The sequence below is a fragment of the Ictalurus furcatus genome, chromosome 10, assembly GCF_023375685.1.
Source record: "Ictalurus furcatus strain D&B chromosome 10, Billie_1.0, whole genome shotgun sequence".
NCBI classification, from domain to species: domain Eukaryota; kingdom Metazoa; phylum Chordata; class Actinopteri; order Siluriformes; family Ictaluridae; genus Ictalurus; species Ictalurus furcatus.
This window is the reverse complement of record NC_071264.1, coordinates 27,878,508-27,902,267: the sequence shown is the minus strand read 5'-3', so window position 1 is coordinate 27,902,267 and position 23,760 is coordinate 27,878,508. Positions and strand designations below refer to the sequence as shown.

The following is a 23,760-nucleotide window of genomic DNA, read 5'->3' as shown; positions in this document are numbered from 1 at the left end:
CAAGCCTGATCCTCTGTGAGCGCTGAAATTAACTCAAATGTGAAGTATGGCTTTTGCGCCTGTACTCCAAGGAACAGCGATGTTAGAAACTGATATGCATGCATTTATACATTTATAGCAAAACATTAACATAACAAATATTAAAGACTAACAAATTAGGCCGTGTTTGCCATAACTGTATCATCTCTATCGTCATTCTGTGTCATATCTTTTGGATAAATGGTTCTAATATAGCGCTTCTTGCCGCCTACCGTGGAATACGTAGCATTCTTTCAAGAAAATGTATCACAAAGCTCATAAAACTTCACACACAATATTTCCCATTATCACTTCCCCAATGTGGCAGCCATGTTTCTCTCATTGCGGCTCAAACACCCAGCTGTGCTGCCACCGAGGCCTAAATCAGAGCGTAATAGTTTTGGTGAGAGAACCGAATGGAACAAATTGCTGTCATTCCTCTGCCGTGACAGGAAAGTTGTCCTACACGCCAAAGGAATTTGCGCTTCTGTATCACGCTGACAAGCCTTTATTTTCCGACAAGTAGTGGAGTCAGTACACTGAGCAGCGTTGAGGATGTAAACCCGGATTTTATTGCGCATGCAGTGTTTGTCAGCAGGTGCGATGCTTCAAATGCACGGTAAATCTTACTGTAAGTGCCAGACTGCAACCTGTAGGAAAAGAAAGTCTGAAATCTCCTGATTGTTTCAGGAGCTGGGTAAACTTTTGAACAGGATGACCTGTGTAAATTGTTATTATTTTGTTTAAAGATTTTTTTTTTTTTTCATTTAGTAGCACCCCCCCCCCCCCCTTCAGAAGCTACATAAGACTTTTCACTAAAATCTGTTTTTTTATATATATATATATATATATATATTTTATTATTATTAATTCTCTTTGCACAGGGAAATAATTCTGCTCCTGGTTTCTGCGCATACACACGCACCTGGATTTCTAATCTAATCTATAATCGTACATTGTCTCCTTATTGTATTTATGGACCTGAATATGAGCCAGAAGCCAGAACAAGAGGAGGACAGTCCATTACGTAGGTGCGATAGATACTCAGTCTCTGCTAATGATAGCTCTGCATCAGTCGTGGAAGCTTCCTAAAGCAAGGACAGGTGAAAAATAAATGAATCTCTCAGGCGCAAAATGGAGCACCATCATTTTCCCACCGTCGGACCGTGCTCGGATCGGATCGTATCGGAAGCTTAAAGGCTTTTCTAGAAATCTTTGCTCGTGTCAGGAAGAAATATTTCCAAGAAAACTAATGAAGCATAGCGCTACATGAATAATGGTCTCCGATGGTGTTCAATTGAAGACGTGTGTAAATAGCCGTGTGATTGAGCGAGTTTTGACAGAAACAAATTGTTCCGCAGTTTATTTTAGGGAAAAGAGGATATTTCGGCATTGCCCCCAGACATGCACAGATTTATGAAGTGTGAAAGGTAGAAAAAAAGATTTTGCATTACTCCATCTGCTGGATAATTATTATACTGAAAAGGTGTCTCATTCGAACGATGGCAGGACTGTAAAAAAAAAAAAAAAAAAAAAAAAAAGGTCTTGCAGTTTGCTGCATTGGTAAATGTCACAGTACTGGCTCGGAAAATATGTAGTTCATCACAACATATTTATTATGGTATTAGTCCTCCACACTCTACTTTTCAGTTGTCCCTCTGGGGGAACCCTGTTTTATTTAGAATATATTGTGTATTCTTGCTATACTTATTGTATTCTATTTTATTTATAGTTGTTTAAATTAGGTTGAGAGTTGTTACTTGACTTGACCATCAAAGGTTCTATGTAGAATCCTAAAACAGATTAAAGGTTCTATGTGGAATCCTAAAACAGATTAAAGGGTCTATGTAGAATCCTAAAACAGATTAAAGGGTCTATGTAGAATCCTAAAACAGATTAAAGGGTCTATGTAGAATCCTAAAACAGATTAAAGGGTCTATATTGAATCCAAAAACAGATGAAAGGTTCAATGTAGAATCCTAAAACAGATTAAAGGTTCTATGTAGAATCCAAAAACAGATGAAAGGGTCTATGTAGAATCCTAAAACAGATTAAAGGGTCTATGTAGAATCGTAACAGATTAAAGGGTCTATGTAGAATCCTAAAACAGATTAAAGGGTCTATATTGAATCCAAAAACAGATTAAAGGTTCTATGTAGAATACAAAAACAGATTAAAGTGTCTATGTAGAATCCAAAAACAGATGAAAGGTTCAATGTAGAATCGTAAAACATATTAAAGGGTCTATGTGGAATCCTAAAACAGATTAAAGGGTCTATGTAGAATCCTAAAACAGATTAAAGGGTCTATGTAGAATCCTAAAACAGATTAAAGGGTCTATGTAGAATCCTAAAACATATTAAAGGGTCTATGTAGAATCCTAAAACAGATTAAAGGGTCTATGTAGAATCCTAAAACAGATTAAAGGGTCTATGTAGAATCCTAACAGATTAAAGGGTCTATGTAGAATCCTAAAACAGATTAAAGGGTCTATATAGAATCCAAAAACAGATTAAAGGGTCTATATAGAATCCAAAAACAGATTAAAGGGTCTATATAGAATCCAAAAACAGATTAAAGGGTCTATATAGAATCCTAAAACAGATTAAATGGTCTATGTAGAATCCTAAAACAGATTAAAGGGTCTATGTAGAATCCTAAAACAGATTAAAGGGTCTATATAGAATCCTAAAACAGATTAAATGGTCTATGTAGAATCCTAAAACAGATTAAAGGGTCTATATAGAATCCAAAAACAGATTAAAGGGTCTATGTAGAATCCTAAAACAGATTAAAGGGTCTATATAGAATCCAAAAACAGATTAAAGGGTCTATGTAGAATCCTAAAACAGATTAAAGGGTCTATGTAGAATCCTAAAACATATTAAAGGGTCTATGTAGAATCCTAAAACAGATTAAAGGGTCTATGTAGAATCCTAAAACAGATTAAAGGGTCTATGTAGAATCCTAACAGATTAAAGGGTCTATGTAGAATCCTAAAACAGATTAAAGGGTCTATATAGAATCCAAAAACAGATTAAAGGGTCTATATAGAATCCAAAAACAGATTAAAGGGTCTATATAGAATCCAAAAACAGATTAAAGGGTCTATATAGAATCCTAAAACAGATTAAATGGTCTATGTAGAATCCTAAAACAGATTAAAGGGTCTATGTAGAATCCTAAAACAGATTAAAGGGTCTATATAGAATCCTAAAACAGATTAAATGGTCTATGTAGAATCCTAAAACAGATTAAAGGGTCTATGTAGAATCCTAAAACAGATTAAAGGGTCTATATAGAATCCAAAAACAGATTAAAGGGTCTATGTAGAATCCTAAAACAGATTAAAGGGTCTATGTAGAATCCTAAAACAGATTAAAGGGTCTATGTAGAATCCTAAAACAATCCTTTGCTTTAGTTTAGTCCATTTCTATCTTTTGAAACATTTCATGTAATTATTTTTGAAGGTATCTTTGCGTTACAGAATTTCTTTACACATGCCCAAAATATTTACACTACTGTAAAATATTGGTTCTTAAGAGCTCTTTAAGGGTTCATTGGAGAATTCTCAGCTTACAAAAAAGGCTTCAACTTAGTCCTGATGGAAGAACACTCTGCTAAAGGGGTCTACATAGAACCTTGTAAGGGTTCCTCCAGAGGGACAACAGAAGAACCAAAGAACTTCCATTGCATGTACACGTATTGCAACTATTGGCTATAGCAAGTGTACAGGAGAGTTTTGTGTTAGGAGTTTTGTAAGCACCTAGAGATCTCATGTGGTCCAGCTTTTCTCACGGCGCTTCTCTAACAGAGTAGAAGATGGAGGTCTTCATTCTTCTCCACACACCTGCCAGGTATCTGCGAAAAGCGTGTGACAGATTCGGCTGTAATCTGCAACTTTCGGAGCAGATGGTGTTGGAGTGTGTTGCTCAAGGGTACTATAGCAGTGAGCAGAACAGAATAGTGAGAGTTATTTATTCACATCTTATTCTCACAGGCCTGAGGATCTATGTGTGTGCGCGCGCGCGTGTGTGTGTGTGTGTGTGTGTGTGTGTGTGTGTGTGTGTGATGAGTAACTGGAATCAAACTTCTCCAAGAAACTCCATGGTGTGAACACGGAGCCTGAGGCTCAACCTGCTTTTAACGTCAAAGCTGTTATCATCACACCTCAAGGTTCTGCATTTTATACTCACATGAATTCCTTTCTCGGGACTTTTAGCAAACATATTTGGTAAAAACCAGTGAAGTGTGATCATTCATCGATTCAGCTCATACATAATTAACCGATTCATTTATTTCATTATTTACTCGCAGTCCTATAAGGCTAGTGAATTATTATTTTTTCCCCTCGTTTCCATACACAGCTGTTTGTCATGCAGAGGTGTCTCTGTAAACCAGCATCGCCAGTCATGAGAAAATAAAGTGAGGTCAGTAGAAAATATTCCAGATTGATCTGCTGCAGCTTGATAATTTAGGCAGTCCAAGGTGATGTCCAAAAATCTCACCCTATTCACTATACAGTGCACTATTTTGCCATTTTCTAGTCATGTCCAAAAGGATAACAAGGAATAACCAGTGCACTCAGGACCTCCCATTAGGCACGGCATTAATTAAGGGTCCAAATGATGTTCCCTAGAGGCTCCAGAATACCCATAATGCACTGAGGTGTTTGTACGGAATAAGGAGTAGGACACTGTTTGTAACATATTCTATACTGTGGGTGTAAACTTCTATACTAAATACCTTTCTATTAAAAAAACTGGATTTACAGATCTTTTAACACATTTTTGTTTGCTATATTTCTATTTTCTATTGTTTTTATTTTCTTCATTCACGAAAACAGGTATTATTTCAGTGCTTGCATCAAAGCGGCGACGACAAAATAAATAAATAAATAAATAAATAAATAAATAAATAAATAAATAAATCAAATTTAATCTGTCTGTGGGTTCCGAATTTTTACAGTTGAATCATAACGACACACATTTTTCCCCCCTATTAGCTTCAGTTAAAGAATAATTTATGCTAATTACTAAATGTTAATATTTATTTTTTTTTAGCTGAATAAATACCACTAGATCTGTCACGTTTAAGAGCTTTGGTTTGTCCTGTAGGCACGGACTGAGAGTCAGAGCGGTAAAGTAAAGTAGTAATATGACATAATGTACAGGTGAAGTCAGATTTTTAAGAACTTTAAGAAAAGCAGCAGATGAAACCAATTACAATAACAGACAATTACAGATAATGTTTCTAATCCATGAGAGAATAATTATACATAATTACATGGTAATGACGTGAATGTATTCACATTATCTAAATCTCTAAGTAATAATGGAAAGTCAAATTTGCTTTCCAAATGAATGGCATATATAATTATCCTACAGTGAATGGATTTCTATTTATAAAAAAAAAAAAAAAAAAAAAAATTAATAAATAAAAAAACACGTACAGTGGTATTTAATAAAATGAGGAACCGGGTTTTTATTTTAATGAACGCAGACTGCCAGTCAAACGTTTTTCAAATCCCTGTATTAACATTTTTGGTTAACAAATGGGTTCAGGTTAAATCGTCTAGACTTAGATTGTAAGTAATAAATAAGAAATAATTATAAGTGACCTGAGATGTTTATGGCTTTTTAATTAATTGGAAAGAAATCATGATCTCACTATAAAATGCTGATCTGGATCACTTTTATTAGGCAAACACATATTTGAGTTATTCGGTTCGTACAGGATTTCGTGGAGTTTATTTTGGGATTGTTGCGGCCAAAAACGCTTCATTTTGCTGCGAGTTTTTTTCAAAATCTGTGAAGCGAATTGCAGAGTTTTTTTTTTGTTTTTTTTTTGCGGAAAACTACTCGAATTGGCGAAATTGCAAACGGACTCAATTTTTTGCGCTGTCTTTCTCGGTGATGTTTGTTGGTAAACGAGACCTTTTAGCTGCAGTCATGTTCAACGCACGTGAATCGAAGAGGACTTTGGCTGAATGCGCGTCGTGATGACGTCACATGACGCGTCTCGGCCCCAATCCGTGGAAAATCGGCGGTGATTTTTTTAAGTTCTCCAAATATTGCGGCGTTTCCTTGATTTTGTGTTCATTTCCACGTCAAATTTGCGATCGCAAAACGTGCCTTGGTCTGGTAGCGGAGTCTTTAAGAGTCTCATTCAAATCTGAAGTCCTTACATACGAAGATTTAGGGATTTGTGTGTAATTTAATTACTAATAGTGGGTAAACTTTAAAAAAACAAACCAAAAAAAAACTAAATAGCACAGCTATTGTGACCTTTAATCACTTTCAATGACCTTAAATGTTTTGTTTTGTTTCCGTTGAGATGATGAATGGTAACTAGTGCTAACCTGGAATAGAGTTACAGGATTTTTGTTTGATATTCATAAATCCTAAAAAAAAAATTAAAAAGAGGTTTTTTTTTTAAAAGCATCAGGACAAATGCGAGTGTTAAATGACGATCTCTTGTTAAGGAGCCAAGTGTACTTTTACCAGAAGCCGTAGGCCACAGGGGCAAGACCGGGCTGCGTGAGCAACAAGCGATGGCGTGATTTAAGATGACAGACGAAGATTCCGGGAACCAGCTTTCGAAACAGAGTGTGGGTGCAGGCGTAAATACGCTCCCTCCTTCTACAGCCTGGTGATTGTGAAATCACTGGACCGGAATAGAGTGTGTCTGTGTCTCTTCACCAAAGCAATGAAATGGTTTCATCAGATATCTTATCAAAATTCATACTCTTGGAGAGCAAGCAACGGAGCTGCTTTTCTGATCAAATTATTGGCTTTAACTCATTTGCAGTTCAATCCTGAGCTCAGGTTACTGTCTGTGTAGCGTTTCACATGTTCTCTCCGTGCCTGCCTGGGTTTCCTCCGGGTTCCTCCTGGGGTCCCACCTTCCAGAAACATACCAGTAGATGGACTGGGTACTTTAAAAATGAACAGTGTGTTAATTTGTGTGCATATAGTCCCATCCAGTGAGGGACAGATTTTGAGGGCCCATTGGGCCCCACTGAATAAGAGGGACTATAATTTGAGTCATTCTAGTCCTTTACTCATTTTTAATTCTGGACAGAAGCAGGAACAACTGCTCGCCTTTGATGTTACTGACAGGCAGAGTAATATTACTGACACACCTAGTAATGATTTCTTTCTTGTGCCATCTTCAGAGGTAATGTGTAGGCTGTTTCTTCCGTTTTTCAGGGAGACTTTTGCCCCTTTGGCTCTGGGTACTTAATAAGAGTGACTTTATGACTCCTTACACCCCTGCGCCTGTGCCCTGTAGGCTTGTTCAATAATCCACCCTTGCATTCAGGCTATATTCCTGGCCACACTCCCAGTGTTCCCAGGATATTGCAATGCTGACCAGGATAAAGATCTTACTGAAGATGAATGAAGGGTAGTGGTGGCTGAACAAATAAAGCTCTGGGTCACTGATCAGAAGGTCAGGGTTTCAAGAATGGGCTGTCCCTGTTGGGCCCTTGAGCAAGGCCCTTAACCCTGTGTGCTCCAGTGGTGCCATATCATGCCTGACCTTGTGCTCTGATCCCAGCTTCCTAACAAGATGGGATATGTGAAATTTTTTTTAAAAACATTTTACTACACGTCATACTGTGTATGGTTTTGTGTGTGTGTGTGTGTGTGTGTGTGTGTGTGTGTGTGTGTGTGTGTGTTTGTGTGTGTGTGTGTGTGTGTGTGAGAGAGAGAGAGACAAATAAAATTTGTATTTGAATGACCTGTGGCGCCATCTGGTGATCATAATCTGAGATTGCATTGCACTGCATTGCATTCAGCGTGTCAGAGATTTTAAACCTAAACCTACAAATAAATACAAAGCTAAATAAATAAATAAATAAAATATTTAGGTTGGAAAACTGTTTTGATTTTTTTTTTTAATTAAAATAACTTCAACTGACATAAAACAATCACATCTCGTCATTTATTGAACAATTCTGTGTGACACTTGACTATATGATAATAATAGTTTCATATTTCCAGATTATAAACAAACCTCACAGATCTGATCACAAACTGAGGTTCATTATTGCAATGATAATGCGTCGGTAGCCCCGCCCACTGTGCCGCCACGTACAAGCATGATGATGACGTAGGCACCAGCATGCTCGGTAGGTCTGGCGAATAAAATTGCGCCTATCGCTGACGTCAGGCCGCAGACGGTGCATGGTGGCCTCCTTACCGGTGAAGTTAGCATTAGCATTAAACTACCTTTAACGTTAGCGTCAGCCTAGCTTAGCTCCGGGCGCATTGTTGAACGAGCGCCGTGCTAACTAGTTAACGTTTAAACAACTTCACTTCCCTCCCCCCCCCTTTTCTGTCTATTTTTTTTTCATCTTTGGAAGCAGAACCACGATAAAGCTGAAGGTCTTTTAGGAAAGGTAAATATTTTTTTTTTCGTTAAGTTTCAAAATTTAAGCCGTCGCTAGCTTGTTGAACGCACGCGCAGGGTTGTGAAATGGCCGTTAGCTCGGTTCCTCCGCCTGAACAAAGAAAGCTCGTTTCGTTTATTTATTTTTTCTAAAACTTTTTTAAACATATTGTCGCTTGCCGTTAATACTGTTTTTTTAAGTATTATTATTTTCACACGACTTTACGAGACGAATTCCTGACTCGTCCTCGAATACGTTGTGAAATTTGATCCCTTTCTTGATTGTTAAAGAAGAAAATGGCGGCTAGCTCTAGCCTCCTTCTCAGCTGTAAAGCTAGCTCTCACTAGCCTAACAGTTTCGGCTTAAAAGTTGTGTATATATTCATCTGACTTCAAGTTTTCTTCATCAAACCATTCATTGATTGACTGGCTATTTATTTGACTTTTAAAAATATATATATGTTTGTGTGTAAATGATCAGAACCGTCAAGGCTCTAAACATCCTGTTAGCTTGTTGGGGGGAGATTTTTTTTTTTATAGCTAATCAGAGGCCGGCCATTTTCACTCCTTTATTTGTTTATTGTGTGTGTTTGGTAATATCTCACACCGACGGAAAGATTGTGTAACATCCAGTACGTCATGTAGGCCATGTTTCCTCAGTGTCTGTGGCATCAAATATGTCTTTAATTTCCGTAGTACTTCCTCCAACATCTGAGCTACAACAGGGCAGAAGTCTTTGTCTGGACCTGGGAGGCCTTGTGTTTAATTTAGATCAGATAAACACATTTTTAACTCGTGTCCTTATCATGTCTGACCAAATCATTTTCAGGTTACTGTAACATAGGAAGCTGTAATCAGAAAAGCATTCACTATAAACACTAGGGTTCTTCTTAAGCATTCTCTCTTGTGGGGAGAATGGAGGGAGGAATGGAGGGAGGGGAAAGAAAAAAAACCCAACCAGCCAGTTGTTTACTCATATTCTGCCTCTTTTATTATTTCTCTTCCAGATCGTGTTTCTCCACCCCACCCTTTCAACATTATTCTTTTTTGAGTGTCATTCGTTGTCAAGCCGCCAAAGTGGAGAGTGTGGTTGCAGAGGGGGGTGCTTCTCGTTTCAGGTAACGTTTTAGATTTATTTGTCCTACAAGCTTTACAGGTGGAAAGTGTTTGCGTGTCGTCGTGCAGATCCGAGCTGGATTATTTCTCTCCTTTTTTTTTTAAATCCTGATGTGATTTTGTGCTTGGAATTTGCAGTGCTTCTTCGGGAGGAGGAGGAGGAGGTCGGGGTGCGCCTCAGCATCATCCCACTACTGTCGGCAACAGGTACGCGTCACTTCGCCCGACTCGTTGACGTGCTGTTTTTGGAACACAATCTGTGACTACGTTTGCATGGACAGCGGTGATCTAATTATTGGCCTTATTCTGAATAAGACATGTAATATTCTGATTAAGGTGTTTACATATTCCTTTCATGTTCCTGTTTTACGTGTGATAGAATATAGATCGGTTAACGGCACACGTCGTTACGTCACCGCCGTCCGACGTTCCCTCCAGAATCTCACGTATCGACATACAGTTCGTCTTCGTTATGGCACCGTATACGGTTTTGGGTGTTTCGTTTTTAATTTTCCGAAAGCTTGAAGAGCAGTTCGTTTTCATGCTATACGTGCAAATAGACGACTGCGTGAAGCCGTGGGCTGCGTCCGAAACCGCATACTTGCCTACTATACAGTATATAGAGGTGCGTGTATTTCGTGTACGCGGTTTCGGACACAGACGTGCTCTCTTGTTTGCCGTCGAACGGTTGAGCACTGCCGCGTGTATGTACGCGTCCTGTCACAAAATGCGGTGAAAACTCCCACATGACGTCAATAGTGCGATTAAGGTGTGTACGTGTCTGTAATGCGCTTCGATAATGCGACTAAAACATGAATACTCCACATGTCTTGATTCGATTTGTTTACTTTGAGTATGACTTTAATCGGATTAAGGTGATAAGAAATCGCTGTTTACATGCTAGTTTCTTAATCAGAGTATCGTCTTAATCGGGTTTAATATGACATTGTTGTCCGTGTAACTGTGCGGTGTGATGAAGTGTCATGTCCTTGTTACCACCCCAAAGTTGATTTTTCTTATAACAGGACATTCTGAGATGTTTTTTTCCTCTTATACCACAGCAGTTTGCAGACGGTAATTTTTTTTTTTTTTTTTACATTTAATTATTATTAAAGACCCTGTGAAGCGCCTTAAAACGTGCAGTTATTCGATGGGTTGGGGTAATTTCTGCTGAAACAGGAAATCGGGGTGGGACATATACAGTAGCTCCTCCCATTTTTACAAAATAGCCAATGGCATTTAGCTTGCCTCGCAGCCTGGGTTAAGCCGTACTTGACGATTACCATGCCCTCAATTCCTCCTGGGAAGATTGTATTTACGAGTTGGGAAGTTATAATTAAGGTGCATTCGAGTGACTTTGGTCAGAGCAAGATGGCGGCGTACCTTCTACAGAAAAATACAGCAGGGTTTTTTTTCATTCTGATTCTAGAAAATGAAGAACAAAGAATGCGTACAGATGTCGATTCCACCGTGTTTTCTTACCGAATCATGTTTTCTTATTGAGCTCGGCACTCAAAGAAAGCTGTTTCCCACTCTTAATTATGGCCTTGTGGTGGTGTTCGTGTGTGTTCCGCTCGTAAATACGACCTTTCTGGCGTGCCTCGAAATGCCCGTCACAAATGCGTCCTTCTATGAAGGAATTCCTTCTGAACCAACTTGTGAGAGTTCGAACAGCCAAAGACGATTTTACGACCCGTCCTTGCTGATACGATTTCTCTCGCTCACCAAACTTTAGGAAAATGGTTTTTATAGTGTCGGGTGCGGGACACTTCAGATTCTAGAGCACATTCGATTGGACAGCAAATCTGATGAGAAGCTGAAGTGCAGAGTGATGTCATCAAAACTGTTGAGAGAGAGAGACTGTAATTTGAACGCGTATATCTTCTAAATTAGGATTTCTCCGTCGTTTTGGAGCGCGCTAGCTTATAGAAAACCAAAAGGCGAACATATTCGCGCTAAAAGTAACACCGCTTCGGTTTTGGTTTCACAGGGACCTTAAAGAAAGTCGCCGTGCCGTTTAAACCTGTTAATGTTCTCGTAGTTCCTGTTTTCACGGCTATAAATATAAAAGCTGTTTGTTAGTAGGACAGAAAAGGTGCAGCTTGTCGTCATGTTACTGAGAAACTGTTAATCTTCTGTCCTGAAGGTCAGAAGCTTAAAATTAGGCTTAGATTTTAAACATAGATTTTAATGTTTTTGTTTTGTTTGTTTTTATCCCTGCTTTGCTTTGACAGCGAGTTCCTGGGGAAAACCCCAGGGCTTAGCGTTCAGAGATGGGTTCCTTCACGAAGCACTAGACGAGATGTCAGCTCCTCAAACGAAAAAGAACACCACGATGCAATCTTCAGAAAAGTGAGAGGGTAAGTAAGTCTAACCCGTCCCCAAGAATTTATTGTAGAATTACTAAGCTCATCTGATTTTTGTGCCGTATTTTCCTTTTTCTCTCAGCATACTTAATAAACTGACCCCTGATAAGTTTGACAAGCTATGCCTTGAGCTTCTGAATGTGGGCGTGGATTCAAAGCTCGTCCTCAAAGGAATCATCTTGCTGGTGAGTATTCGCCTCTCTCGTTATTCCTCGTCACTAAGTAGTTAAAAAAAAAATTTAAAAAAACGAATGTCTTATTTTGGCGTTTCTTCCAAACAGATTGTAGACAAAGCCCTTGAAGAGCCCAAGTATAGTTCGCTATATGCTCAGCTATGTCTGCGTTTGGCAGAGGATGCTCCAAACTTTGATACCCAACCATCTGAGATCCAGTCATCACAAAAGCAGAACACTGTAAGTATTTATTTATTTATTACAATTACATTAGATTGAATCGCATTTCAGAACAATTTATTTGTTTTTAAATGTCGCTCGTGAAGATTTCTGAGTGATTCTGACTCACCGGGTGTGCTCTTGTTCCAGACGTTCAGAAGACTTCTGATCTCAAAGCTTCAGGATGAATTTGAAAACCGCACCAGAAATGTTGATAGTAAGTTGTAGTAAGGTTGTTTTTTGTTATTTTAAAGGAAAATCAGAATAGCTTGCACTGCATTGGCAAAGAAATTAAGTGTAATTATTGTAATAGTTAACATTTTTCAGGAAGTATTGCGTGATATTTAGCGTTCACCTGGGTTAAGTCGGATCCCAAACAGCACACTAACAAAATGTTTGGGGTTTTTTTATTATTGTTATTGAATATGTATTTAAGGGTGTTTACAAACCTAGTTCGTTTGAGCCCTCCAGACGCTCTCGGAGCGGTTCAACGTGTATATGTGAACAAACCAGGTGATCTCAGACCCCCCCCCCCTAAAAGGACCCAAAAGCAGAGGTGGTCGGAGTACGGTCCGTTTGTGGTTCGATTTCTTTGTGATATGTGAAAGCAGTGAGGTCCAGGTCCATTTTGCGTATACCATACCTGCAGCCATGTTCCGTCAGTGCTGAAAACAACACAAAACATTTCACTATGTCAGGTCGTGGGGTTGTGTGGTCTCAGGATATTTGGAAAGAGGATTGCGTTAAATGCCAACTATCCTCAACAAATAAGAACATAAGTGTTTCTTTTCATTTCTCAAAAAATGAAGGAACGAGGCAATAACAGCACTACGATGCTGGGTAAAGTAAAAAAAAAAAAAATACGACAGAAGTACATGAGCACCCGTGACAAAATGCGTCGAAGTGGAGAGTCCGCTGAAATGAAGGATTCGTCTCCCTTCTATGACGACTTGGATGAAATTTTCGGTGCAAGTGGGGATGTGAGTTCTTATGAAGTTGTGGTGTGAACAAGAAAGGGTCTGAGATCACTTCATTGCTGAAGAGGACCAAAAAAAAGAACCGGGTTCTCTTTTGAGTCCACTATATTGTGAACCTCAAAAGGACTGGGGTCACTTTTGGCTGGTTCAATTTCTAGTCCACTTTAAGTGAACTGGGTTTGGTTCTTTTAAAACACACTATATGTGAAAACACCCTAATATGTACTGCATTTCTTTTTCAGTTTATGACAAAAACGACAACCCTCTTACCTCTGAAGAGGAGGAGCAGCGTGCCATTGCCAAAATCAAGATGCTGGGCAACATCAAATTCATTGGGGAGCTTGGCAAGCTCGATCTCATTCACGAGTCTATCCTTCATAAGTGCATCAAAACAGTAAGTTTACGGGCGAAACGACGATCGAGCGGTTGATATTGTTTCCTGCCGGTGATGAACTCGTAGTGAAACGTTTTACCTGCTACATTTTCAGCTTCTGGAAAAGAAGAAGAGAGTCCAGCTTAAAGATATGGGGGAGGATTTGGAGTGCCTCTGTCAGATAATGAGGACTGTGGGGCCTAGACTTGATCATGAGAAAGCCAAGGTAAAAAAAAAAGTGGTAGAATAATACAGCTTGTGCTACTCGTTTACCACATTGTAACTGTATAAATCTTTTTTTCCCCCTCTCGCAGTCTTTAATGGATCAGTATTTTAGCCGCATGCTATCCTTAATGAACAACAAGGACTTGCCTGCGAGAATTCGTTTCCTGCTGCAGGATACCGTGGAGTTGCGAGAGAACAACTGGGTGCCTCGGAAAGCTTTCATCGATAACGGACCTAAGACCATCAACCAGATCCGTCAGGATGCAGTGAAGGTTCACGCTCCTTCGAAAACTTCTGATTAGTTTGTTTAAGCACAATTTAAAAGAACCGGTGACTCATGGTTTTCTTTCTTTTGTTTCAGGATCTGGGTGTGTTTATTCCAGCTATGACTCCAGGAATGAGGTCTGACTTATTTCAAGATGCCGCCTTCTTGCAAACGCGACTGACCAGGGAGATTCTCGGGGGATTGGCTGATATGTTTGGACAAATGCCAGGTACACCGATTCGTTCTGTCCGGTGTCTTTGTTGTCTGGGTGCTTGAATTCCAAAAAACTTCAAATTTGGCAAGACGGTTTGTTGGAACGGTTTCCCCAGAAACACTCCTCGTGATGCATCCATAATGCTGATTAATGTAAGGCATACAACATTTAGGGTGTGGATTTGCAGGAAAGTAATCAACAGGGAGTTACTGTTACCATAACCAGAGTTGGTGTGGTATTGTTTTACTCCTCTTAAAACACAGCAAACTTTTTTTTTTATTTATCAACCTTCAAAGACCGGAACTAAAAATAACTGCTCTAAAATGTTTTAATAACTTTTCTGTATGCTTTAAATAGTCCTGTGAAGTGGAGATTCTCAGAGATTCTCAGCTTTTTGATTCATCAATGAAACCCATGCAGTTTGTTCCTGAACCAAAGAGGAAACGACGATTGTTGCTTAGACGTCGATTTCTTGGTCGTTAAGCGTTGCTTGGTTGAAAATTTAAAGGCCTCATGTTTAGAATGAGATATTGTGCTTGATGCTGACCGCTAGAATAGGGTTAGAAAAAGAAAGGAAAAAAAATACAGGAGAGTCAGATTTCCCAAAAATCAATCTAGGTCTTCAAGGGTTAAACCACACCCTGCTATACTTATTTACATTTAAGGTTCTGGAGAAGCCTGGGGGGGAAACAAGTTACTTCCTGTTATTGCTTATGTTAGAGAAGCTAAATCTTTCTCTCTCCCTCCCTCCCTCCCTCTCCTTTCGAAGCCTAAAGTCCTCTGTCCTGAATAACTTTACCATTTGGAAACGTTTGTCATAGGTTTACATCTGACTGTTACAAAGCACTGATACTGGAGACTCCTTCCATAAATGTTAAATCTTTTACCAAAAAAAAAATCAATTATTCACTTTGTTAAATGACTTTTTCGAATTTGTTTATTAGGCCTAGAGCATGTGGAATGTCGGCTATGCGATTCCCTGTGAGTAAGCTGTTACTGTAGTAACAGTAACATGCCAGAATGAGTGCTGTTATAGAAAATGAACCAGCTCATTCCGACCAATCAGAATCGAGAATTATAAAGCATGTTTGAATGAATATTTTGCTAGTGGATTTTAGTCTGTAGTCACACTGCAATGCATACTAAGGTTGGACAGTGAAACGCTTTGCATATGTCGTGTTGATGACCAAAATCAGAGGATATGGCAGGATTTTTTTTTTTTTTTCTGTCTGATCTCAGGCTGTGGGATTGGAACTGGACCTGGGGTTATTCAAGACCGGTATTCGCCCACCATGGGACGTCATCGCACAAACCCGCTCTTCAACGGCCACGGTGGCCACATAGCTCCCGCTCTTCAGTCTCAGTTTGACAAGCCTTTCATGAAATCCAATCAGGTACCAACTGATCTCTAAATCTGTCTGCATTAACTTGTCTTGAAACTTTTTTTTTATTTTATTTGAATTGGCGTTTGATTCTTCACTTTGTTTCCGAAGGGACAGAATCTGCTTTTCCAGAACCAGATTCAGCAGCAAGCCCAGTCCAAGGACGTGCCGCCACGTTTCAGCAAGAAAGGACAGCTCAACGTCGATGAGGTAAAAGATGTTTGGAAAACGTCAGATCTGCTTGTAACAATGCAAATTTCTCGATGCACTAAATATTCCTCTATCGACCCCCCCCCACCCCCAAATCACGCGCTCCCTTCTTGTGTGCCAATACAGATTAGCCTGAGACCGGCTCAATCATTTCTCCTGAACAAAAACCAAGTGCCAAAGCTGCAGCCACAGATTCCCAACATGATTCCTCCCAGCGCTCAACCTCCCCGCACATCCACCCCTCCGCTTGGACAGGTGCTGGTCTTCCCATAATCCTCCACTCCAGAAATATTCACAACCAAGAAGTAGTGTTCATTAATTAAAATTTTTTTTCTTCCTCCTTCCCTCCTTGTTTTTCAGCCTCCACAGCTTGGCCTGAAGACAAATCCACCTCCCATTCAGGAGAAACCTCAGAAGGCGAGCAAGAAACCACCTCCTGCTAAAGAGGAACTGCTTAAGATGAGTGTATGTATCTAATTATGAGCGGTCACTTGCTTTTTTTTTTTCTTTCTTTCTTTCTTTCCCATCAAATTATATTTATTAATTAATAAAGTGCCAAATTGCTGTGGTACAAGTAGTATAAAGCATTTATTGGAAAATAGATTTTTTTTAATCTTTTCTTTAACAGAATGCCCAAAGTGTCGTGGTCCATGATTTTTGATCAAAAGACCTCCTCTTAAACACTTCACACACCACTTTTGTCTTTCAGGAGACTATTATTAAGGAGTATCTGAACAACAAGAAATTGAGTGACGCTGTGAACGGGGTGAGGGAGATGAGGGCGCCTAAACACTTCCTGCCTGAGATGTTGAGTAAGATCATCGTGTGCTCATTGGACAGCATGGATGAAGATAAGGAGCATGTTAGCAGTCTGTTCCACGCACTGCGTACTGAGGGCCTCATCACCGGGGAGAACTTCATGCAGGTGCGGTGTTTTTTCATTTTATTTATTTATTTATTTTTAATGAATGCATGTCTGATCGCTCCTTCCTCCCCTTATCGAAAAGAAACCATGGTGCCATTTTTGTGTGCGTTACCACAGGCTTTCCTTAACGTTTTGGACCAGTGTCCTAAGCTTGAGGGTGACATTCCCCTGGTGAAGTCCTATCTGGCTCAGTTTGCTGCACGTGCTGTCATCGCCGACCTCATGAGCATCGCAGACTTGGCCCATCCTCTGGAGAACGGTGTGCACTTCCCTCTCTTCTTGCTTTGCCTGCAGCAAACCGCCAAGCTGAAGGATAAGGAGTGGCTCGCCGACCTGTTCCAGCAGAGCAAGGTCAACATGCAGAAGATGCTGCCAGGTACCTCACTCATCCTCGCATAAATCCTCCCATGCGTCGCGTTCACATGAGCGTTTCACTGCTTCCTGCAGCCTTTTTTGCTATTATATCATCAATAACGTACAACCCTGTGATGTGTGCAGAAATAGACCAAAACAAAGACCGCATGTTGGAGATTTTGGAAGGGAAGGGTCTGAGCTTCCTGTTCCCGCTCATGAAACTGGAGAAGGAGCTGCTGAAGCAGATCAAAGCAGACCCCGCACCCCAAACTATCTACAAGTGGATCAAGGACAACATTTCACCCAAGCTTCACACCGATAAGGGTTTCGTCAACATTCTGATGACCAGGTAACTGCTTTTGCGGTTTAGTTCAGTGGCTGTTGAGCTCTCAGCTCAGCAAGTCTTCATGACCAGGGATTTTTACGCTTTGTGATTCTTTTTTTTTTAAAGCCCTATTCGGATTGGATCAGTTTATCAGGGGGGACATCGGTAATAAATATATTTTTAAAGCATTTCCTCAGTGCATTGGGGGAACAATAAAACGGCCGCATAACGGGCGAGTTCCTAGCGAGTGGTGTCTTCACCATCACGCTCCATTCACAGCATGGCATCCAAACGGTTCTCCGAGGAGGGCGAGTAAACATACCAACATGGCCAATCTGGCTGGAAATAAAATCAGAGGAGCACCTGTAAAATAAGAAACTACCCTGGGGCCTGTCTAGATATATATCCTATATCCTATATCTAGATATATATCCTATAGATATATCCTGTCTAGATAGGGCTTGAGCACCATGAAAGCTGCATGATTTTGACTTGTCTTCAAGAAAAAAAAGGGGGGTGGGTATCGAGGCTGTTGAGGGAATAGCCGTTTATAAATAACTTGGAGACCTTCGAAGACCTTCCACAACATTACATATAAACAGATAAACTGTATGTTCTTTTAATAATTAAGAAATTGTTCGCTTTGGCACGTTGCAGTGTTGTTAGAGGAATAAAACACTTCGTCGTATGCTGCTGCCGTTTATTGTCCGTGTGTTTTGAACCTCTTCTTCGCGTTTTCCCCGATTCAGCTTTTTGCAGTACATTTTCCACGAGATTTATTTGAACGAAACCGACGAGCAGCTGTCCTCACCTTCGAAAGAACAGCTGGACCAGGAGAAGCAGCTGCTGTTCGCTTTCAAACCAGTGATGCACAAGTTCCTGCACGATCACGTGGAGCTGCAGGTCAGCGCCCTGTACGCGCTGCAAGTGCACTGCAACGCCAAGGCCTTCCCCAAAGGTCTGTAACTCGAAGCTACACTGATTTACACCGATTATTGTGCGGGGGGGGTGTAATCTTTTCAGTGATTCACACAGTAATTGTGAATAACTGGTTGTTATTGGGGTTTTTTTTTTTTTCTCCTCACAGGAATGTTGCTGCGCTACTTTGTCAACTTTTATGATATGGAAATAATTGAAGAAGAAGCCTTCCTTGCATGGAAAGAAGATATTACACAAGAATTTCCTGGCAAAGGGAAAGCGTTGTTCCAGGTACTGATCGTCCGTGCACGTTACGACACTGTCGCACGTTTCTATCTAACCAGTCGTTTAAATGTGCGGCGGCCTCAGAAAACCCTTCGGATGGGAATGTTTTTATATGAATACGCGAGTTCAGTGAGTAGTTTAAAATGGGGTTTATAGTAAGATTCCAGTTTCCATAAGACACTTTTAATTGATTTTAATATATAATGTGCTTTTTAAAAAAAAAAAAAACCCCAAAAAAATCAAAACTATTTCCATGCTCAGATTTATCTTTATACCCACTTTTTATTCACAGTCTGTAGTTTTGTTTTAAACGGGCTCCTTATCTATCTCGCATGATCTTTGCAGAAATGTTTCGAAAGTTATGGGTTTTTTCCTTTTTCTTCATAAAGTAGTGATGTCGTGTACGCTCTCTTTAGGTGAACCAGTGGCTGACCTGGTTGGAGACTGCTGAGGAAGAGGAGTCTGAAGAAGAGGCTGACTGAGCTGAGAAACCAGCCCAAAGCCTTAAGGGTCTACTTAAGATCTTGCCCGGAACTCGCCTCTCGAACCCGCTGTCATGTATACGTTTTTTTTTTTTCTTCATCTTTTTTTTTTTTTTTTTTTTCCTATCAACCCTTTGCTTCGTTCCCTGATTTACAACACTTCAATCCTCGCACCTTCGTCATTTAAAGTATGTAATGGTTTACTAGGTTTAAAACAAACCCCTAAGAAACGGTATTAGCGGCGTGATCCTGCTCGTGTTTGCTTTTAAAGACCACGTATTTGCTAAAGCCTTTTTTTTTTTCTTCTTCTTTTCTTCTCTCCTGCTGCTGTAACACAAGCGCAGAAACGCACTTTGTGCTCAGTGTCACGAGCTGTTGCAATACGCTCCCCCGATTGTTACAAGGATCCCACGACTGTAATCATCATGCAGTTTGTTTCTACCTCTTTAGCCATGGGTTTAGCACGCTGGGTTGAATCAAGTCCTTCAAATAGGTTTAGTTCTCCAAACCTGCACAGTGCTTGAGTCTGGGGGGGGGGAAACCCCACCTCCCTCCATCTCTGATCTGATTGTGACAAAGGAAAGCCATGTGGGAGATGAGTTCAACAGCGTGCTCTCTCTCACATACTCTCTCTTTTTTTAAGCCAATCTGTCCCCTCCATTACTTGTCAAACGTTGATACTTGAAAGTTTTTTTTTTTGTTTTGTTTTTTTCTCCCCCTCTCTCCTTCTTTACAGCATGTTCAGGGATTTACCAAACATAGCCTATTTCAGATGCAGCAACCATCGAGCGACTCGACGACACATAAACATACATTTTTAGACGTTAAAATGAAAAATGGAGGAGAAAAAAAAAAAACTTTTTAATTTGTGAAATAAAGGTAAAAGGAAATCGGAACCGCCGTCGACTTTGAGAACCACTCGGCTTATGAAAACCTAAGACTGTTTCCATAATATCTAATACAGATATTTATTGAACTCTATCATGACTAAAAGAAAACGACTGATGCTTTATCTGTAGGTAGAACAATAAAAATGGATGCACACGTGGTATACGCCTGTACAATGAATTACTTGCTATTTAAAGTGTTACTGTAAGATGTAAGAGCGCTGAATGTTGTGTACCACTCGCTTAACTTTCAATAAAGTTACACATCACAATCGTCTGGCCACGGCTGTGGATTTCTGTATGAACAAGTCCTCGGTTTTATTTAAATTCTCCAATCTGATTGGGCAGAAGGTATTCATTTATTTATATTCTTAATGTGTTTTAGTTCTAAAATGTTATCCTTTCCATAGTAATAGTGTACGCAGACTTTAAAATTAATTTTTTAAATGGAATCGTTGACAGGGTGGAGTTTTGTTTGTTTTTGGAAGGAGTCTCCAGTGTTAGCACTTGGTCACTGAGCTAAAACCAGAACGCAATCTTCAGACACTGGAGAGTCTTCATACTTTCAGGACAAGCTGTGTGAGAACAGGAACTAACTTCTGATGTAACTAAATTAAACACTTTAATGTACGATAATTAAAACAAAAAACCCTGAAACTGGTATCGTTGGCTATGTGCTGAGGTATAAAGGAAATAAAACACTCAAAGATATGCTGTTACTGGAACATCAGCACCCAGGGTTCCCACTTCAAGTCAAATGTGAAAGTCCATGGCGTTTCCCCGACCTGCTCGATGAAGAATGGTACAATGTATTGCCTGGGTACTGAGCAGAAAAAAAAACCCTACCTATTTTAACCCATTATATCTGTAACCTTGATTTCCTGGTTAACAGCCTTTTTCAGTGCTTAAAAAGAACATCTACTTATCCCATGACTAGTCTTTACACCTCATAAACAAAATGGTCCTAATAAAACAATATTTCTTTAATGGAAATAATTCATTTACAAGGTACTGTGAGCCATTTTAAGTACATTTTTACATTATCTCACATTTTAGCTAAAACATTTGAAAATTTTACAACCAATATTCCCTGACTTTCCATGACCCGTGGGAACGCTGATCACCTTACTTGAAAGGTTTAATTCCAATTTAATGAAACGTTTTATTCTTCGCAACGGAGAAAACATGGATTCCTGATTCAAAAGGATTTATTTTAATTCGGTACAAATGTACATGTTTATAACCAATTCATTTCTGTGAAGTATCTGGGCTCCATCTTGATTTATTCTGAAATATCCACTGCACGAGAAAAACACAAAAGTAACATTTTTACTCAAAACTTAACTCACCCCCTCCTCCCCCACCCAGGAAAAAAAAACAAAAGTTCCACCATTTTTTGGGGGGGATAAAAAAAAATAAAATAAAATAAAAAAGAGTTACCAAAGTATCATCTACTCAACCAGCAGACAAAAGGTGTCCAAAGAAGATACATGATCATGACCTAATCTAGGACAAAGAACAAAAGGACATGGGGGGGGGGGGGATAATTCATGACACACATTTATAGTGTGTTAAACTCAGTCACTGTCGTCGTCAGAGCCTCTGTTTGAGGCCTCGTTGTTGGATCCCTCGGGCTCGGATTCGTTATCGGAGCGCTGAGGCGATCCTTCGTTTTCGGAGGCCTGTTCTGAGACCGGCGCTGGAGAACCGGGCCGGGATTCGTCCTCGGAACCGTCCGAGCGGCTTCTCTTGCTCTCGTTGTCCGATTGCTCGGAATCGGACTGAGGCTGCGGCCTCCTCTTCTTCACCGGCCGCTCGCTGCCGGAGTCGTCCTCTTCCGAGTTGGCTGAGTGGCGCCGCTCTTCGTCGGATTCGCTGTCGGACGCGATGCGTTTCTGGTGGCCTCCGTCCTCCGATCCCGAGCCGCTGTCCCGATGCCTGAGACCAAGAAAATAAGCGGGATGTACACTTCCGGTCAAAAGTTTAGACTTACTCTTACTCTAAGTCATCAAAACTCTGGAGTAACACAAAGGGAACGATGGGAATTATGTTGTGATAAAAAAAAAAAAACCTAAATAAATCAAAATAATTTAATATTTTAGCACCTTCAAAGTCGACGCCCTTTTCGCCGAGAATTTCCAGAAATGTATTCTCGGCGTTTTCTCACAGTATTAAAGGAGTTTAACACGCTGCACTATTTCACTCCGAGTCATCAATTTTAAAAAATACTTTTTTGTAAATAAAATGTTGGTTTTCTAACGAGAGAAACGAAAACGTCGGCACGATTATATCTCTGTCTACGACACCGATTTCACACATTTAATCACACCCCTTCATATGAAAAGGTCTTTAAAGATCATGAGAAACGTTTCAGTCGAGTGTCCACAAACTTTTGACCGGCCGTGTACAAGATAAAAGAAGAATTACTACCATCGCAATATTTTTCACGTTTAACGCTTTCTTCCCGTTTTGCACTGATCACAAATACACAGACTCTCACCGGTCCTCGGCTATTTTCAGCCCGTCCTCATCCGAAGAGGAATCCGAGGAGGAAATGATGGCCTTGGATTTGATCTTTCCTTTAAGAGACGCCGGCAGACGCTCGGGTTTGGACTGGCGGGAGAAAAACACGTTCAGTACGGATACATCAAGTAGAATGTACAGTATTTACAGTGGAGGGGGAAAAAAAAAAAAAAAAAAAAAAAGTCTGTACTTTCTCGATCCTCTTGCGCTCTCGAGGTTTGCGCTGTTTTTTCGGTCTCGAGCCGCCCTCGTCCTCGTCACTTCCGTCGTCACCACCTTTCGGTCTGAAGAAACAAACGGAAGCTCGTCTCAGGACCGTGGAGCTCTGCGCTTTCAAAGCGTCTCTCTTTAACTTGACGTTTAACTGAAAATTTGTTCCTGTTCATCACCTCGTGCTTATTTGTGTACTTGTATAAATCGTGTTCTCCTCACCTCCTCCTTTTCCTGCGCTGCTTCTTCTCTCCGTCTTCGTCGTCTTCCTCTTGCTCGCTCCCGCTGCGAGGCGCCTTCCTCTTCTTCTTCCGGATGGGCAGCTCTTCGTCCGAGTCGTCGTTGACGAAGTCGTCGTATTCGGCTCCTTTCTTACGCTGATCGATAATGAAGAAGAAGAAGAAGAGGAATTACTGACTGTAAATAAATAAATAAATAAATAAATAAATAAATAAATAAATAGCTCCACCCCTTTTCCTTGCACAGGACCTCGCATGCCACATGTAGTTTAAGAAAGTGGGTGGAGCCACGCTGCAGAAAACCGAAGGCTTATTTATTTAGCGCGAGTCTGATTATCCTCGCGGTTTCTCGGTAACGTGACGCTGCGGTTTTTTGGGGGTGTTTTTTTTGTCCGATCAACTTCAATCAAATACATTTACGAGAAAACAGAAGCTAGTGAAGGAACGACCGCATCATCGTTAAAAAATAAAATAAATAAATTATACAATCATATATAAATGACAAAGAAACGGTAAAATGGCCGACACTGACCCGTCCTCCTCCGCCTCCTCCTTTCTTCTTCTCTTTCGCAGACTCCTTCATCTCATCAGTGAAGTTGAGGAGGTTCTTGGTCTTCTCCACGTACTGCGTTCGCTGCTCCAGGAGCTTCTTCTGTTCCTCGGCCTCCTTGATCCGTTTC

At 40.3% G+C, this 23,760-nt stretch overlaps 2 protein-coding genes and 1 long non-coding RNA gene across 3 annotated transcripts in view; 2 read left to right on the top strand and 1 right to left on the bottom strand.

Annotated features, from left to right (window-relative positions):
- Positions 1-8,173: 8,173 nt before the first annotated feature.
- Positions 8,174-9,693, top strand: LOC128613541 (uncharacterized). The gene is made up of 3 exons (XR_008386897.1): positions 8,174-8,422; positions 9,420-9,530; positions 9,667-9,693. It is a non-coding gene; the product is annotated as an uncharacterized LOC128613541 (long non-coding RNA).
- Positions 9,694-12,710: 3,017 nt separating this feature from the next.
- Positions 12,711-20,382, top strand: eif4g2a (eukaryotic translation initiation factor 4, gamma 2a). The gene is made up of 14 exons (XM_053634411.1): positions 12,711-13,657; positions 13,752-13,862; positions 13,951-14,133; positions 14,223-14,355; positions 15,580-15,734; positions 15,834-15,932; positions 16,059-16,187; positions 16,293-16,397; positions 16,642-16,857; positions 16,975-17,233; positions 17,356-17,560; positions 18,286-18,494; positions 18,624-18,745; positions 19,156-20,382. Exons 1-14 carry the CDS (start codon positions 13,484-13,486, stop codon positions 19,219-19,221), a joined length of 2,166 nt encoding a protein of 721 aa, XP_053490386.1. The 5' UTR covers positions 12,711-13,483; the 3' UTR covers positions 19,222-20,382.
- Positions 20,383-20,893: 511 nt separating this feature from the next.
- ctr9 (CTR9 homolog, Paf1/RNA polymerase II complex component) overlaps positions 20,894-23,760 on the bottom strand; it is a 15,087-nt gene continuing 12,220 nt past the window's right edge. The window contains exons 19-23 of the mRNA XM_053634410.1: positions 23,613-23,760; positions 23,064-23,218; positions 22,822-22,915; positions 22,609-22,721; positions 20,894-22,046 (exon numbers count right to left, since the gene is read on the bottom strand). The exon at positions 23,613-23,760 is cut by the window's right edge and continues 141 nt beyond it. Of these exons, the coding sequence (XP_053490385.1) occupies positions 21,686-22,046; positions 22,609-22,721; positions 22,822-22,915; positions 23,064-23,218; positions 23,613-23,760 (871 nt within the window). The 3' untranslated portion in view covers positions 20,894-21,685. The remainder of the gene's footprint in view (positions 22,047-22,608; positions 22,722-22,821; positions 22,916-23,063; positions 23,219-23,612) is intronic.